Source organism: Procambarus clarkii, chromosome 92, assembly GCF_040958095.1.
Source record: "Procambarus clarkii isolate CNS0578487 chromosome 92, FALCON_Pclarkii_2.0, whole genome shotgun sequence".
Classification (NCBI taxonomy): Eukaryota; Metazoa; Arthropoda; class Malacostraca; order Decapoda; family Cambaridae; genus Procambarus; species Procambarus clarkii.
Window position 1 is genome coordinate 9,174,164 of NC_091241.1, and position 18,847 is coordinate 9,193,010.

Here is an 18,847-nt window from a genome sequence, read left to right on the forward strand (position 1 = left end):
AGGTACATGCGGGTTGGGGAGGGAATTGAGCACACACACACACACACACACACACACACACACACACACACACACACACACACACACACACACACACACACACACACACTCACACACACACACACAGTGTGTACGTGGTGGCAGTGATGTGGTGGAGGCTGACTCCATACACAGTTTCAAGTGTAGATATGATAGAGCCCAGTAGGCTCACGAACCTGTACACCAGTTGACTGACGGTTGAGAGGCGGGACCAAAGAGCCAGAGCTCAACCCCCGCAAGCATAAATAGGTGAATACACACACACACTCTCCCCAGCTCTCTGACAGGCAGGTGCTCAAGTGGGGTCAAACTCTGGTACACTTTATGGAACAACAACAACGGATAGATTAGTTTCGTGACGGTGCCGGATGACTGAATTTAGGCAGTTAGACTTTTAGATCAATTTTTTGCAATTAGATACGTAGTTTGATCACCTACAGATATAATCTAGTGGTTTAGCAAAAGTTGTATTTCTTATATATGATTTCTTAAAACCTCACGTTTTTTGTATTGCTGTGTTTCTAAAGCTTTTTATTATGGTAGTGTTATTATATGTAATATTATTCTAATATTTGTAAATTTGTTGTGTTACACTATTCATGAGTGATTTATATATTATTTTTCTGTGTTTTTATACAATTTTCATTTTGTTTACAAGTTTCTGGGATTTATTTTGCTGTGTGTCTTGTAATTTTAGATTTGCGATTTTGTGTATTAGTTTATTCCAACTATTTGTCAAGTGGCTTAGTGTTAACGCTATTATTAGTGATTCTTTTGTCAATACTAACTTGTGTACAAATTGCAGCACTAATATATATGTACGTGTTGCAGCTCTAAGATATATCGTCCGTATTGCAGCACTAACTTATATGTACGTGTTGCAGCACTAATATATGTACGTGTTGCAGCACTAATATATATGTACGTGTTGCAGCACTAATATATATGTACGTGTTGCAGCACTAATATATATGTTCGTATTGCAGCACTAATATATATGTACGTGTTGCAGCACTAATATATGTACGTGTTGCAGCTCTAAGATATATCGTCCGTATTGCAGCACTAACTTATATGTACGTATTGCAGCACTAATATATATGTACGTATTGCAGCACTAATATACATGTACGTGTTGTAGCTCTAAGATATATCGTCCGTATTGCAGCACTAACATATCGTCCGTATTTGCAGCACTTTATGGAGCGCGAGCGAGGCAAGGTGGTGGTGTACGTGACGACGCTAGGCATCGTCCGTGACACGTACGAGCGGTGTCTGCGCCTGCGCAAGATCCTCTGGACGCTACTGGTGCGGTTCGAGGAACGCGACGTGTTCATGGCCCGCGACACGCAGCTCCAGCTCCTGGACCGGCTCAGAGTCGGCAGCGTCACCGTGCCTCATCTCTTCATAGAGGGCCAATACCTGGGCGTGAGTATAGACTGGTAGATGTAGTGGTGGTAGACGTTACGGTACTAGCGACGATGGTAGATGCACCAGTATAACAACACAGTCTAAGATTGTCGTTTAACTTTTAAGTATTTACCTTCTAGTTAACGATTATTAACTGCTACCATACAATTTTTATGATAATTAGCATATACTTTCCACCTATTGATAATTGATTTTTTACCATTACGTTTAAATAACTTTTTGCAAGTTCATAAAAACTAATTTATAATATATTGTACTTAATAAATATTGAGTAAGTACCAAGTTCAGTAGATCAATGAGGTAGAATAACATAGGTTTGCTAGTAGATGAGTTTAGGGGTGTCCAGTAGATTATATATGCTAGTAGATAAATCTAGGTACTTCTGTACTGTGTCAATGGGGATAATCAAGTAGATAATTATCAAGTAGATAAGTCAATGGACCAGAAGATGAGTTGAACCAGTAGATGAATGAGGTGGGCCAGTAGATAAATTAACTTGTGAGTAGATGAGTCGGGTAGGGGCCAGTATACGTCCCAAACGAGTTCAGTAGATGAATCAGATGGTCAGGTAGGCAATTGAATAAGTCAGGTGAGTCAATTGATGAGTCAGTGAGGAGAGACAAATCATTTAGGCGAAGCACGTAACTGGCAATTCAGTTGGTGAATCAGAGTATCTAATAGACAAATCAGTAACTTAGAAGGTGAATCAGTAGATGAACCAGGATTAGTAAGAAAGATTCACAAACGATAAGACAAGAGAGGCGCGGAGCAGGGGTGTGAGGCGAGCCATTGAGAGTAAACTAGATGAATCACTGGGTGAATGAGGTGAGTAATAAGTCATCTACGCCCCTCAGGATGCCGAGCAGATCGAGAGGATGAACGAATGCGGAGAACTACGGCGACTCCTTCAACCATACAGGGTGAGTCACTATATTCTTGCTCAAAAAGTTCGCGTATTTACACGAAGATATACAGGGTGTAACAAAAGAGTGTTCGCACGATTTGCCATTCCGTAAAAAATGCAATTGTTTTGCCTAATTCAAGTATGTTTATAGAGAAGAACAAAATACATCTCAAAGGGATAGAGTAGCTTAGGCTATTTCTACCCCCATAGAACCCCCAAACAGATACTGAAATTGGGTTTAACCCTCCCCTCTATATAACGTTAAACACTAACTAGAATTAATCTGTACTCCTATAGTTAATTACAATTATATTCAATTTTAAATTATTTTAAATTATGATTGATTTATTAGGATTATTATTGTTAAATGTGCAGTCATTCTGGTTATAATTTTTAAATGCAATATAGCGGATACAATTACAATAGGTATGATGTTATGTACTGAGGCAGTCAAGAGGTCAAGTAGATCCTTATCTAACCTGGTAGATGGATAGTTATCTAGCCTGGTAGATCCTTACACAGCCCGGCACATCCCAACCTAGCCTAGTACATCGTCACCTCGCGCACAGGATGGCTAGGGGATGTATAATAAATGAACTAAACTAAACCTTTTATATTATATAAACAATAAAAGGGAAATTAAGACTTCGTAAAAATCACATCCCAAATTTTAAAAACAATGTCCTGGAACTTCTATGTAAGACAGTTTAACATATAGTATCTTAATATTCACATTTGCTATTTAATATGAACATGTGTTGTTTAATTAAACATTATAAGCTGTGCATTTTTAATAACAGTGACTACTGGGAAAATCGGAATTGTTCTGACTAAACCAAGGTTGAATTACCGAAGGAAAAGAAGAAAATTTGTCACGGGAAAGCGCTGATAATTATCACATTAGCACATGGAAGGGGGTGTGAGGACAAGGATCTAGGATATGTGGACGGAGGGAAAGAATGGTGCCCAACTACTTGGAAAACAGGGGATTGATCGCAGGCATGCAAGAAGCGAGGCCGGCGCTGTAGGGAAAAGTTCAAGTAGATATGGTTGGGATCTTGAGGCCATGAATGGAAAAGTTGAGTCCAGTAGACCAAATTTGGAATGCTTAGTGCAAGGGACTAGGCTTTGAATGTCGCTTCTAAAAATTAACGAGACCTATATTTAGAATGTTAGGACTAGGAGACTAGGCTTATAGAATGTTGAGGCCACTAAACTAGGCTTAGAATAACGACTAAGAAGAGGGTAGAACAATATTGATTCCAGGAGACCAGGTTTTATAGGTTGAATCCAAAAAACAAGTTTGGAGGAAACGTGAGTCCAAGTTTGGAGGAATATTGAGTCCAAGTTTTGGAGGAATAGTGAGCCCAAAGTTGGATAAATATTGATACCAAGTTTGAATGAATATTCAGTCCAAGTTAAGAGGAATGTTGACCCAAGTTTGGAGGAATATCAAGACCAAATTTGGAATGACAGAAGATGGTTTGAAACGTAGACTTGATTTAAAATATTAATTCCATTATTTACACCCAGAGTATTAATTATTTACTCCCAGAGTATTCATTGTTTACACTAAGAGTATTCATTATTTAAACCAAGTATTTTCAGCTATTGCACATGGAGCATGCATTAATTACACCCAGATGCAAGCAGAAGTTACACCGCAAAGAATGCAGTATTCACTCCAAGAGAATGCAATATTTACATCTTATAATACATTATTTACACTTGTGTAATACATTATTTACACCCCGGGGGGGAATGTAGTAATTTACACCTCGATGAATGCCATATTTTACACCCATATAATACATTAGTTACCCGCGTGTAATACACTATTTACACCTCAGAGAGTGCAGGATTCACACCCACGAATATACATAGAGAATTTAAATAAAAAATGATGAGAACATGTCCCAGTAACTGTAGTGTTGTCTCTCCCACAGAGGGCGACGAGCTGCACGCCCTGCGACACTTGCGGGGGGTTCAGACTCCTGCCCTGCTCCGTCTGCAACGGGTCCAAGAAGTCCGTCCATCGCAACGACTTCACCCTCGAGTTCGTGGCCCTCAAGTGCTCCAGCTGCGACGAGTCCGGCCTCGTCAAGTGCATGGATTGTGCTGAATACAAGGACGATTTCGAGGAGGAGCAAGTGTAGTGGGATTCGACGGTATCGCTTCCAGGACGAGACTGGGAGTCGACGGTATCGCTTCCAGGACGAGATTGTTGTCGACGCTATCACTTCCAGGACGAGACTGGGAGTCGACGGTATCGCTTCCAGGACGAGATTGTTGTCGACGCTATCGCTTCCAGGACGAGACTGGAGTCGACGGTATCGCTTCCAGGACGAGACTGGAGTCGACGGTATCGCTTCCAGGACGAAATTGTTGTCGACGGTATCACTTCCAGGACGAGACTGGAGTCGACGGTATCGCTTCCAGGACGCTATCGCTTCCAGGACGAGATTGTTGTCGACGGTATCGCTTCCAGGACGAGACTGGAGTCGACAGGTATCGCTTCAACGAAGAGAATGTTGTTAACGCCATCACATCCACGAAGAGATTGAAATCAACGCCGTGCATCTGTCAAGCACGTGTCATAATCAAGTGATAGACTCGATTTCGACGCTAGAAGAACGAGCTGGCGCCCTCTAGGGTGAGATCGACCGTGTCACTCCTACAGCTGGAAGGGACGACGGTTGGGCTACGACACGGTGGACGATATCGGCTGGCCATAGTTAACGTGCCCACAGTTTGCTTTTGTAGTGTTGTAGAGCGTGAGGCAAGTAGAGCTACTAATGTTATAGACACAGCCAGACGAGGACTTAATAGTACAGAAACCAGTTGTGTTGTATGTGTTTGATAATCGCCCTTCACAGAGCTTAAGGATCACTCATTCACTCATAATGGAAGCTTGAACGAGCTCACGGGAGACATCTCCCGTCACGCAGGGTGCAGTCGCACCTCCACAGATCTCCAGTATCATCTATTGATACTGGTAATGGCTCAGAAAGGCCTCCACTTACGGGCTATTCATGTCCGTGCCACCTTTTGGGTGGCTTAATCTTCGTCAATCATCAGTCTTGAACGAGCTTTGGGACTTGAAACACACTAACACACACAAGGTGCAAGGCAACGATACTTGTGCCTCAAGTTCTTGGCGATGTGATGATGTTGATGCTGTTCTGACCTTCCCTCTTGCCGATTGATGCTGACTGCTGAGAATGATGTTATGGTGATGCTGATATTGATGAGAAAATGTTGCTTGGAGTTATATAGTGACGATGCTCATATGGCGGTCCACAAGCATAATATCCAGGTATATATTTGAGCTGAGTATATCGCACCCAAAGCATATCAAGGACATGAAAATATAATCAGAGGAGCCAAGTGAAAAAACTAAGAAATCTATGATGATTCCAAACAGATTTACGGATAGTACTGTACTCAAAAAAAATATTGACAGTACTCAGCATATCGACCGAGGAAAAGGTTACCACCTTTGTCCATAAAGGATTGTCTACGTTGATGAAATAAAAAGAGTTAGCATAGAGTGTTGGAAAATATTGACTTACTGTCTCTTCAGTCGCTCTAAACCCAAGGAGCTCTAGTGGCCATTTCTTGTCATACATTGTATATAGTAATCTACATATTTGTTAGTACTGACATTACGAAATGTTGTCTATTTAAACACAAAGTTTTCAAGTTAACTCGTGTCACACCACGAAGCAATTTAAAAAGATACGAAACTATTAAAAAAAAAGACTTTAAAATGCTTTGATATTAAAAAAAAAGAAAAAAAATCAGTCCCAAAACTGTTGTAGGGGATAAAATATGATGTTTTTATTGTTAGCAAAGCACGCTATTGTAGTGGTTGTAGTAGTTGGGATGAGATGAGTGTTTGTAGTTGTGTATGTGTAGTTAGGGATAACGTGAATGGGGTGGTGGAGTGGAGTGTGTGTGTGTGTGTGTGTGTGTGTGTGTGTGTGTGTGTGTGTGTGTGTGTGTGTGTGTGTGTGTGTGTGTGTGTGTGTGTGTGTGTGTATATTCACCTAGTACTCACCTAGTTGTACCTGCGGGGGTTGAGCTTCGGCTCTTAGGTCCCGCCTGTGTATGGGTTCAGAATACTGGCATCCATTGACCAGAAAACGAATATATGGGTCAGAAAACAAGGCATGTGTGTATATGGCTAAGAAATCAGGTGTGTACATAATTTACATGTGTTTATAACATGAAACACAGGTGTATATGTGTGCATGGGCCGGAACCCAAGTCTACATAAACCAGGATAAACAGGTGTATATATAATCTAAGCCACAGGTATATATATATATATGATCCATCAAACCAATACATATATATACCCCCCATATAATCCCACTATATATACCTACTCCCCCCTGAAACACACAAGATAAATGTGATATTTCCTGTACACTAATACTGTGACGTGGTGCTGTGGTTGATAGGAGATATGACGAGGATATATAAAGTCATTCCTTGACTAGCAGGGAACCAGTAATCCCCTCCCGCTCTCTCTCTGTTTACATATAGCTAGCGTGGAGCCCCAGCCTAATAAGACACTATTCACCCTTACTTCCTCTCGCATCTATGGTCTGCATGCTACTCGGGTCTAAAGGAGCTGTAGTTAAGGGCCACCAACAAGTATTATCCCATGACAATGTGATGTTTGTGTAATTAATATGTGTAAGATAGCCTAGTGCAATTGCTTCTACGACAATTTCTGTACGCTGCTCATTTTTGTAAGACTAATCCTTGAGAGAGCTATTATATATATTTTTGTCCTTCGTGGTTTTTATGACTTTTATAATGAAATTGTATTTAAGTTAATGTAGATAAAAATTCTTATTTTTACATAAGAATTTTATTAAATGTACTAATTCTTATATATATATATATATATATATATATATATATATATATATATATATATATATATATATATATATATATATATATATATATATATATATATATATATATATATATATATTCTGAAATGTAGATGATTATTTTATTAATATATACGGTGCATTTAAATAACTGGTTGTATTTATTAATTCCCTAGATAACACTATCATTTGTATATCTGACTGGGTGAGGCACAGTCGAAATGAACTTCAACATTCCAAGTATATGCGAGAGAGAGACAGACAGACAGACAGACACTGTCTTAGTAGCTGTTTCCTGCCGCCTAGGTACTCCCTTATCCACCGGAGCATCATACCTTGATATATAGTCGTAATAACTTAACATTTTCTCAACATAATGACCTCATTTAACCTAACTACCATCCAAACAAGCTAATTCAACTTACCACGAAAACATGCTTGAACCCCAGAGTTAAAGAAAGGTCTTGTGATATCTGGATATAACAGTGTGAGAGTGATAACATGAATGACCACACCATGGAAGTGGCTTATCTCTGACCAGTTATCATGACTGAGTAAATATGTGAATATATGTCTCTACATTAAGTCATATAATCTTACACCAATATGGAAATGTAAAACACGTATTAGGAAGCACTGTATAATGTACAATGCTGGAATACTCAAGATAAATCCAAAATAATGAGGTGCGCAGTGCAGGGCTCAGGACAGACTCCAGGTGTGGAAGAGATGAATTAGACGACAGGTTTGGAAAAGAAGGGAACTTTCAGGGGAAAGCGTCAAGCCATTTAGACTATATATAGCATTTGGTCAGGATAACACCATTTGGTCACCACTTGGTCCGGGAGACATCTCCCGTCACGCAGGGTGCAGTTGCGCCTCCACAGATCTCCAGTATCATCTTTTGATACTGGTAATGGCTCGAAAGGGCCACCACTTACGGGCTATTCATGCCCGTGCCACCTTTTGGGTGGCTTAATCTTCATCAATCAATCGGTCAGGATAAGGGTTTGGGATGGGACAGGGACGGGGGTGATAAGTGTCCAACCACTTGGACGGTCGGGGATTGAACGCCGACCTGCATGAAGCGAGACCGTCACTCTACCGTCCAGCCCAAGTGGTTGGGTGGAGAAAAAGTGAATTAGACTCCAGGTGGGGAAGAGATGTGTCCCACGTGGAGTTTATAGTATATGTACGTGCTTATGTGTGTAGTTATCTTGAGGTTATCTTGAGATGATTTCGGGGCTTTAGTGTCCCCGCGGCCCGGTCCTCGACCAGGCCTCCACCCCCAGGAAGCAGCCCGTGACAGCTGACTAACACCCAGGTACCTATTTTACTGCTAGGTAACAGGGGCATAGGGTGAAAGAAACTCTGCCCAATGTTTCTCGCCGGCGCCTGGGATCGAACCCAGGACCACAGGATCACAAGTCCAGCGTGCTGTCCGCTCGGCCGACCGGCTCCCTAGAGATGCAAATGTAGTGTATTAATGCGTGTAATTTGTGCGCTTATGTGCGTGTGTAGGGTGTGTATGATCCTGTGTAGGGTGTGTATGATCCTGTGTAGGGTGTGTATGATCCTGTGTAGGGTGTGTTTATGTGTGTAAGATGTGTTTGTGCGTGTATGTGAGTGTGTAGGGTGTGTTTGTGCGTGTATGTGAGTGTGTAGGGTGTGTTTGTGCGTGTATGTGAGTGTGTAGGGTGTGTTTGTGCGTGTATGTGAGTGTGTAGGGTGTGTTTGTGCGTGTATGTGAGTGTGTAGGGTGTGTTTGTGCGTGTATGTGAGTGTGTAGGGTGTGTTTGTGCGTGTATGTGAGTGTGTAGGGTGTGTTTGTGCGTATATTGAATGTGTGTGTGTAGGTAGGTGCGTTCGAAGTGGAATGTTTAGTTTAGTGTTGGTTGTCATGGCCATCCCTGGCTACTTGGTAGCTGCTCAATTGTTGGTAGAGACGGCGAGCGACCGTGTCACCACCAACACCCCCTTTCTCCAGCCCCCCAACACCCCCACTGGAACCTCCACACTACCCACCCACTCTGACACACTGCCACCCCTCCCACTGGATAACCTGAGCCTCGCTGGCCAGCTTACGAGAAAGCACATATTAAAAACATCGTAAAACCCACAATGACTATCAGAGCGTTCAAAAGAATATATTGTTTTGGTCAAGTACAAGTCAACTCCCTGTCAACCCCCCAACCCTAAGTCTATCCCCTCCTCCTCTCCCCCCTTCCCTCCCTCTACCCCCCTCACCATCCCAAAATTCCCCTCACTCTGAGCAGTTAGCCCACAGGTGACGCGTAGCAAAGTCCTCCCCTCAGGTGAAGCTGCGAATCTTAACAGCGGGCAGCCCTAAGCCTGGGCCCCGCCTCTCTCTCCACACAGGCTGCTTGAGCCCTTACTGCTCAAGTCAGCCCTGATTGATAGACCAGACTGCGGTGTCCACAACGTCCCGATATTCGCCTGTCACTTACGACCCGAGACAAGCGAAGAGCCCCACAGCGCCGCCGGGGCCAGCCAGAAGGGCCGTCGTCCACCATGGAGGGATATAAGTGGAGGAATGTGCTTCTCTCTCTCGGGGTCTTGATCGCCTTGCTTGTTGCAGCCGCAGGTGAGTTTGGCTCTGATGGTCTAAATGGCTGGCTCTACGCATGGTTGTATAGTTGGCTGCTTATATGGTTGTTTGACTGGTTGTATAGTTAGCCTGTTTTGTCTGAGACTGTACCTACCTGGGTCCGCGTCTGCACTGGTTCGTACTCTCAAGGGGTTGCCCATGCAGCGACCGTACCTGCATGGGAATGAAAAAAGAAAAGATGCCATTAAACAGGATTCTGACCACTCTTCCGTCTTACCATCACGTGACGTGTGTGTGTAAAGGGAGACACTGACGAAAGGAATATGAGTGAAAGGTGAGGTAATATAATTTAGTAAGTGAAAGTTAGCAATGGAGTTTACGGAACGACTTGAGAGAAACGACACTACTCCCCAACCTTGATAGTATACCACTCCCAGTCTACTGCAAGGTTCGATTTACATCAGTTTACTGTGGCCTACTAGAAGGCTGTTTACTAAATTTTTATTCTAATTGGAAGGCTTGGTTTACATTAGCTGACTGAGGCTTTCTGTAAGACTTGGTTTGCTTCAGGTTTATGTCATTTCGTTTATGTTAGTTTACTGTGGTTTACTCTAAGGTTTATATCAGTTTATGGGTGTACTGGAAGACTTTGTTTACATATGATTTCTGTGGCATATTAGAAAACTTCTTTAACATCAGTTTACTGTGCTCTACTGGAAGGCTAGGTTTACATCAGTTTACTGTGCACTACTGGAAGGCTAGGTTTATATCAGTTTACTGTGGAATACTGGTCCACAGTAGTCCCCCCCCCCCGCTCCTTCCCGTGTAAACCAACTACTGACTCTTCTCACGATGCCACCCACAACAGTTACCTGAATCCCTGCGTACCTATTCACTGCTGGGTGAACAGGTTACACAGGTAACCAGGTGAAACGAGAAGCTGGTCCATCGTCTCTTCCCAACCGCGGGATTGAACTTGGGTACCCGGGTTGTGAGCCGACGACGAAGACCACTGCGCTGTTAGAAGTTGTTATAAGTATAATATAGTATATTATACTATATTATATAAGTATAATATAGTATAAGTATAATATAGCTTTTTTAAAGTGTATTCGTCATGTTAGAAAACGTGTTGAGAGGTTATCTTGAGGTTATCTTGAGATGATTTCGGGGCTTTTTAGTGTCCCCGCGGCCCGGTCCTCGACCAGGCCTCCACCCCCAGGAAGCAGCCCGTGACAGCTGACTAACACCCAGGTACCTATTTTACTGCTAGGTAACAGGGGCATAGGGTGAAAGAAACTCTGCCCATTGTTTCTCGCCGGCGCCTGGGATCGAACCCAGGACCACACGATCACAAGTCCAGCGTGCTGTCCGCTCGGCCGACCGGCTCCCTCATTGGTGGTACTCATTGGTGATGTGAAAAGGGAGAGGAATTGGCGTAGATGGAGGATTGTGGTGGATGGGGGATGGATAGGAGGGGAGGGGGGGGGATGGATAGGAGGGGAGGGAGGGGGATGGATAGGAGGGGGGGGGAGGAGGGTTGGTGTGGAGCCTGATAAACAGAGTCATGGTGATTGTATTGATTCATGCGGGATCCCCTTAGCCAGGCCTACACACACAGGGGACCTCGTGGTTGAGTGGACAGCGCTCGAAGGGTCGTAGTCCTTCGGGTTCGATTCCCGACCGAGGCGGAAACAAATGGGCAGAGTTTCTTTCACCCTGGTGCTCACCTGTTCACCTGCTACGGGCTGCTTCCTGGGGATGTGTGTGTGTGTGTGTGTGTGTGTGTGCATGCGTTAGAGAGAAATATATGTAGTAGATATAATAGAGGAAAAATAGATTGGTTAAAAAGGCGGGGTCCAAGAGCTATTAGCTCGTTCCTGCAAACAAAAATAGTAAAATACTAAATACACACACATATATACATCTACACTTGTTAAGGTCCAGGAGCTAGAGCCTGCAGGCACAGATAGGTTAGTACACACACACACACACACACACACACACACACACACACACACATACACACACACACACACACACACACACACACACACATACACACACACACATACACACACACACACACACACACATACACACACACACATACACACACACACACACCAAATGTAATGTAATGAAGATAGGTGTAGGGAGCAGGAGGCCAGATACAAGGTATCATCTGGGAGAGGAAATTCTTCAGGAGTCAGAGAAGGAAAAAGACTTGGGGGTTGATATCACGCCAGACCTGTCTCCTGCAGCACATATCAAGCGGATAACATCAGCGGCATATGCCAGGCTGGCCAACATACGAACGGCATTCAGAAACTTGTGTAAAGAATCATTCAGAACTTTGTATACCACATATGTCAGGCCAATCCTGGAGTATGCAGCCCCAGCATGGAGTCCAAATCTAGTCAAGGACAAGACTAAACTGGAAAAGGTTCAAAGGTTTGCCACCAGACTAGTACCCGAGCTGAGAGGTATGAGCTACGAGGAGAGACTACGGGAATTAAACCTCACTTCGCTGGAAGACAGAAGAGTTAGGGGGGACATGATCACCACATTCAAGATTCTGAAGGGAATTGATAGGGTAGATAAAGACAGTCTATTTAACACAAGGGGCACACGTACTAGGGGACACAGGTGGAAACTGAGTGCCCAAATGAGCCACAGAGATGTTAGAAAGAACTTTTTTAGTGTCAGAGTGGTTGACAAATGGAATGTATTAGGAAGTGATGTGGTGGAGGCTGACTCCATACACAGTTTCAAGTGTAGATATGATAGAGCCCGATAGGCTCAGGAATCTGTACACCTGTTGATTGACAGTTGAGAGGCGGGACCAAAGAGCCAGAGCTCAACCCCCGCAAACACAACTAGGTGAGTACTCACACACACACACACACACACACACAGTAGTTTCAAAGCGTTATATGACAAAGAGTACTGGGAAGACGGGACACCACGAGCATAGCTCTCATCCTTTAACAACACTTAAGTAATTACACAGGCCAATTAGTAACAGGGCCTTGGGGTTAGTATTGAACAAAGTTTACAAAGACCTGTAAGTGGATATTAGACCTAGTTTACAAGCACCTTGGGATAGATATTCTACGGACTCAAGTTGACAAAGATCCTTGGGGTAAATACTACACAGTATCTACACACTTAGACTAAACTAGGTCAGCGGAGTATGCAAGGCCCTTGATATCGACCTGTGGAACCTCGACAACGACCTTGAGGCGTTTGTATACATTGGTAAGACCAATATGAACATCAAGAGACGGGCAGCTATGCCACCCCCGTCAATAACGCAACCCGTTCTCACACTTTCGTATAGTCAATATTGAGTTATTAAATACGTGCATATGTGACATACTAAACATACTAGTTTACCTTGAAAAGCTTCATAGAAAACACCGACCTCACCTAACCTTCTTAATACGTTAAAACGTTAAAATAAGCATCTTATTGCTTCGTAATTACAATTAATACTTAACCTATATATATATATATATATATATATATATATATATATATATATATATATATATATATATATATATATATATATATATATATATATAGAAGATAAAAACAGTGTGGCCAGGACAACCACGACACCTCGTTGTCAAAACATATGCCCTCGTAGCTTGTTCGTAAATGTTGGCTGGTCGCACGTGTTGGCTGGTCGCACATGTTAGCTGGTCGCACGTGTTAGCTGGTCGCACGTGTTAGCTGGTCGCACGTGTTGAACGGTCGCACGTGTTAGCTGGTCGCACGTGTTGACTGATCGTATGTGTTGGCTGGTTGAACGTTGTTGTTGTTGTTAAAAATTCGCTACTTGGAACAAAGTTCCAAGTAGCACAGGCTATGGTGAGCCCGTAGTTGGTTGAACGTGTTGAATGGTTGTATGTGTTGGTAGGTCATACATGATTAATGGTCGTATGACAGTGTACTTACAGTGATGAGTGGAGTACACATCTCAGTGCATATACACTGATCACTGAAGCATTTGAGTAAACTGCCTCATTTAGTAAAGTAGTAAAGGTAAACTGCCTCATTTAGTAAAGTAGTAAAGGTAAACTGCCTCATTTAGTAAAGTAGTAAAGGTAAACTGCCTCATTTAGTAAAGTAGTAAAGGTAAACTGCCTCATTTAGTAAAGTAGTAAAGGTAAACTGCCTCATTTAGTAGAGTAGTAAAGGTAAACTGCCTCATTTAGTAAAGTAGTACAGGTAAACTGCCTCATTTAGTAAAGTAGTAAAGGTAAACTGCCCCATTTAGTAAAGTAGTAAAGGTAAACTGCCTCATTTAGTAAAGTAGTAAAGGTAAACTGCCTCATTTAGTAAAGTAGTAAAGGTAAACTGCCCCATTTAGTAAAGTAGTAAAGGTAAACTGCCTCATTTAGTAAAGTAGTAAAGGTAAACTGCCTCATTCAGTAAAGTAGTAAAGGTAAACTGCCTCATTTACTACCAGCTACAAGTCTTGTGACCACAATAACCACCATTAGTCACATCTACAACTGCCAGTTACATCACAACACCATTAACAACAACGTAACAGCGGAACCACTGTGATCAGCACAGCACTGGGGGAGCCGGTCGGCCGAGCGGACAGCACGCTGGACTTGTGATCCCGGGTTCGATCCCGGGCGCCGGAGAGAAACAATGGGCAGAGTTTCTTTCACCCTATGCCCCTGTTACCTAGCAGTAAAATAGGTACCTGGGTGTTAGTCAGCTGTCACAGGCTGCTTCCTGGGGGTGGAGGCCTGGTCGAGGACCGGGCCGCGGGGACACTAAAGCCCCGAAATCATCTCAAGATAACCTCAAGATAGCACTGACAAACTCTATATATAACTTATCCAACATGATACAAAGTGATTTTTTTCAATTGTAAGAAATATGTGATTCATTTTATCCTTGTAAACGCTTGATAATCAACAGCTGTTACTTTTTCATTTACACAGGTGCTGATAACTCAACTACAACCAGCCCACGTAAGTAACAACTACAACAAATAACAAGTCCACTGGACCCAGCGTTATTACTGCTGATGGAAGCCAAAATCACATTTATCACGCCCCCTCTCCTAGCGCAGTGACCTCACCTTGTTCTATTGTGAAGACCTCCTGGAACTCTTGTTCTATTGTGTAGACCTGGAAATTCTTGTTGAGTTCTTCACACACCTCTTTGTCATTCTCTGTATACCTGTCCTCGCCTGATTGCCAATTATAGCAACTGCTTCTCCTATCACCTACAACCCGTTTTCTCTCAACTAATAGGTCACATTTTATACGTTATGGCAATCAGTGTTACCAGTAATGTCTCGCGTGTCTACGTTTTCTATGCATCGGACTCGATAGGTTAGATGGGTTGCTTGGGTTTGTACTTTTTTGGTTAAGTGGCAGTTTCATATAACTCTTCCTGCCGGCCACTTCAACCGTTAATTGTACCATCAGAACAATAATTTAATTGCAGGTGGCCTATTGGCACATACGAGGCAGCTCCTATTTATAGCCAACGAATTTATAACCTATTCTAAGCCTAACCTATTCTTAGCCTAACCTATTCTTAAGCCTAACCTATTCTTAAGCCTAACCTATTCTTAGCCTAACCTATTCTTAGCCTAACCTATTCTTAGCCTAACCTATTCTTAGCCTAACCTATTCTTAGCCTAACCTATTCTTAGCCTAACCTATTCTTAAGCCTAACCTATTCTTAGCCTAACCTATTCTTAGCCTAACCTATTCTTAAGCCTAACCTATTCTTAGCCTAACCTATTCTTAAGCCTAACCTATTCTTAAGCCTAACCTATTCTTAGCCTAACCTATTCTTAGCCTAACCTATTCTTAGCCTAACCTATTCTTAAGCCTAACGTATTCTTAGCCTAACCTATTCTTAAGCCTAACCTATTCTTAGCCTAACCTATTCTTAAGCCTAACCTATTCTTAGCCTAACCTATTCTTAGCCTAACCTATTCTTAAGCCTAACCTATTCTTAGCCTAACCTATTCTTAGCCTAACCTATTCTTAGCCTAACCTATTCTTAGCCTAACCTATTCTTAAGCCTAACCTATTCTTAGCCTAACCTATTCTTAGCCTAACCTATTCTTAGCCTAACCTATTCTTAGCCTAACCTATTCTTAAGCCTAACCTATTCTTAAGCCTAACCTATTCTTAGCCTAATCTATTCTTAGCCTAACCTACTCTTAGCCTAACCTATTCTTAGCCTAACCTATTCTTAGCCTAACCTATTCTTAAGCCTAACCTATTCTTAGCCTAACCTATTCTTAGCCTAATCTATTCTTAGCCTAACCTACTCTTAGCCTAACCTATTCTTAGCCTAATCTATTCTTAGCCTAACCTACTCTTAGCCTAACCTATTCTTATATACTATACTCTTATACTATACTTATATATACTTATATCTTATACCTATACACTCTAATAGCCTAACTACATATATGATAACCGGGACACAGCCTCGGGCTCACCATAGCCCGTGCTACTTGGAACTTTTCGTTCCAACATCTTTTAATGTTTCTTTAAACACTATTAAACCTCGACGTAGGTGTAATTCAAAGTGTAATTCTTTCACAAATACAAAAATAATTACGAAGATGGGGGTGAACTGAGTCGTATTAATGGTCGTATTATCCAGTGGGTACAGTATTAACCATTGTTCCCAGTAGGATACAATATCCGTGTGGCGTTTTTTGACGTCAAATTTGACGTTGAATGGCCTTGTTCTTGGTTATATATCGATTGTATTATATCCTGATTGATTGTGCATTTTCATACATTAATATATATCGATTGTATTATATCCTGATTGTGCATTTTCATACATTAATATATATCGATTGTATTATATCCTGATTGTGCATTTTCATACATTAATATTTCTTTTAATTTTACAGCTGCCACCACCACCAGCTCAAGTAAGTATGTAGCAGAAAGTTCCACAGGTTCTGCAGGTGGGGAAGGGGGGGGGGGAGACAGGTGTTAATTGGGAGATTTACAGGTGTTATTGAAAGAGTTACATGGGATTATTGTGATATAAATTTGTTATTTGGAGATATGTATGTGTTATTGAGATACATGTGTTATTGAGGTACACGTGTGTGTGTGTGTGTGTGTGTGTGTGTGTGTGTGTGTGTGTGTGTGTGTGTGTATGTGTGTGTGTGTGTGTGTGTGTGTGTGTGTGTGCAAAGATGACAAAAATCTGCTTTTATTTAAATTTTATTTATCTTCTCCTCTAGATACCACATCCAACAGCACCTCTGGAACAACAACAGCATCGAACAGCACCTCTGGAACCACAACAGCATCGAACAGCACCACTGGAACCACAACAGCATCCAACAGCACCACTGGAACCACAACAGCATCCAACAGCACCACTGGAACCACAACAGCATCGAATAGCACCTCTGGAACCACAACAGCATCGAATAGCACCACTGGAACCACAACAGCATCCAATAGCACCTCTGGAACCACAACAACAGCATCCAATAGCACCTCTGGAACCACAACAACAGCATCCAATAGCACCTCTGGAACCACAACAACAGCATCCAATAGCACCTCTGGAACCACAACAGCAGCACCCAATAGAGCCACTGGAAACACAACAACAAATAGCACCTCTGGAAACACAACAGCAACCAACAGCACCTCTGGAAACACAACAGCAGCCAACAGCACCTCTGGAAACACAACAGCAGCCAACAGCACCTCTGGAAACACAACAGCAGCCAACAGCACCTCTGGAAACACAACAGCAGCCAACAGCACCTCTGGAAACACAACAGCAACCAACAGCACCTCTGGAAACACAACAGCAACCAATGGAACCACATCTGGAACGGCTAATAGTACCACTTCTGGAAATGCAACTGCGGGTTCGACCAATGGAACCACTGGAACCAATGCAACGTCCACAAATGGAACCGCAGGTGAGATAGATGTTACTTTCTTCCAGGTTCAGAGAATGGATATTCCAGACCTTCATCGTAGGGACTAAGGCGGAAGGAAGACCTATAGTCCTCCCTTACAGGTAAACACGCGAGTGATAAGAGATACGGAGCGTCGAAGAATCATTGCGGAACATTTCCAAGAACTGAGATGGAACATTAGGCTACAATCAGAAGACTACAATCGGTAGTCTGCTATCTAGAAACATTAAGACAGTTCCTCTTTTATAAGACAATGTTTTACTCTCAACATATCCCGTTTTCTGTTAGTACAAGTCTTCTTCTCGTCATTAAACAACCAGGACCCGGATTCACGAAGCAGTTACGCAAGCACTTACCAAGCCTGTCCATCTTTTCTCAATCTTTGGCGGCTTTGTTTACAATTATCAAACAGTTAATGAGCTCCGAAGCACCAGAAGGCTGTTTATAACAATAACAACAGTTGATTGGCAAGTTTTCATGGTTGTAAACTGTTTAATAAATGTAACCAAAGCCGTCAAAGATTGAGGAAAGACGTACAGGTTCGTAAGTGCTTGCGTAACTGCTTCGTGAATTCCCTAATGTCGATTTTACACAATGAAACTACAAGCGCTGTTTGGACTACTTTCAATAAACCCAAAGCTTTCCAAAGGTACCACAAAAATTGCCCATACTATCCAGCAATTAATTCTCACAGGAAAATTACAAATAAATATAACATGTCCTTTTTTTCACGGACGTGTAAACACGTGATAATCCACATTATTTACATTTTCATTTACACAGGTGCAGCTGGGAACACAACTAACACAACCAGCCCAGGTAAGTCACCACTACAACAGTTACCATCTACGCTACAACCACAATCACTGCAACCACTATTACTGTTACCAATGTCTCCACTACAACCACCAAGATTGTCAATCATATCAATGATTGACAATCATTAGTGGTTGCCAATGTTGATCACATCAACCAGTCTTATTACTGCAACCAGTCACATCTACCACAACCAGCACATAACTACTACCATC

The 18,847-nt window shown here is 42.4% G+C and overlaps 2 protein-coding genes across 5 annotated transcripts in view; both read left to right on the plus strand.

Moving 5' to 3' along the window:
- The first annotated feature begins 1,208 nt into the window (after positions 1 to 1,208).
- On the plus strand, positions 1,209 to 6,748 carry LOC138359726 (glutaredoxin domain-containing cysteine-rich protein CG31559-like). The gene is made up of 3 exons (XM_069319295.1): positions 1,209 to 1,467; positions 2,325 to 2,390; positions 4,321 to 6,748. The coding sequence occupies exons 1-3, from the start codon at positions 1,240 to 1,242 to the stop codon at positions 4,528 to 4,530; spliced, it is 504 nt and encodes a 167-aa protein (XP_069175396.1). The 5' UTR covers positions 1,209 to 1,239; the 3' UTR covers positions 4,531 to 6,748.
- A 2,778-nt stretch (positions 6,749 to 9,526) lies between these two features.
- The window catches only part of LOC123774956 (mucin-21-like), a 32,345-nt gene continuing 23,024 nt past the window's right edge, over positions 9,527 to 18,847 (plus strand). For 2 of the 4 annotated variants that reach the window (XM_069319300.1, XM_069319303.1), the window contains exons 1-4: positions 9,528 to 9,889; positions 14,824 to 14,853; positions 16,776 to 16,796; positions 17,118 to 17,816. In XM_069319300.1, the coding sequence (XP_069175401.1) occupies positions 9,817 to 9,889; positions 14,824 to 14,853; positions 16,776 to 16,796; positions 17,118 to 17,816 (823 nt within the window). In that variant the 5' untranslated portion in view covers positions 9,528 to 9,816. Of the gene's footprint in view, positions 9,890 to 14,823; positions 14,854 to 16,775; positions 16,797 to 17,117; positions 17,817 to 18,847 lie in introns of all 4 variants that reach the window. The other 2 variants (XM_069319302.1, XM_069319301.1) reach the window with 2 other exon arrangements.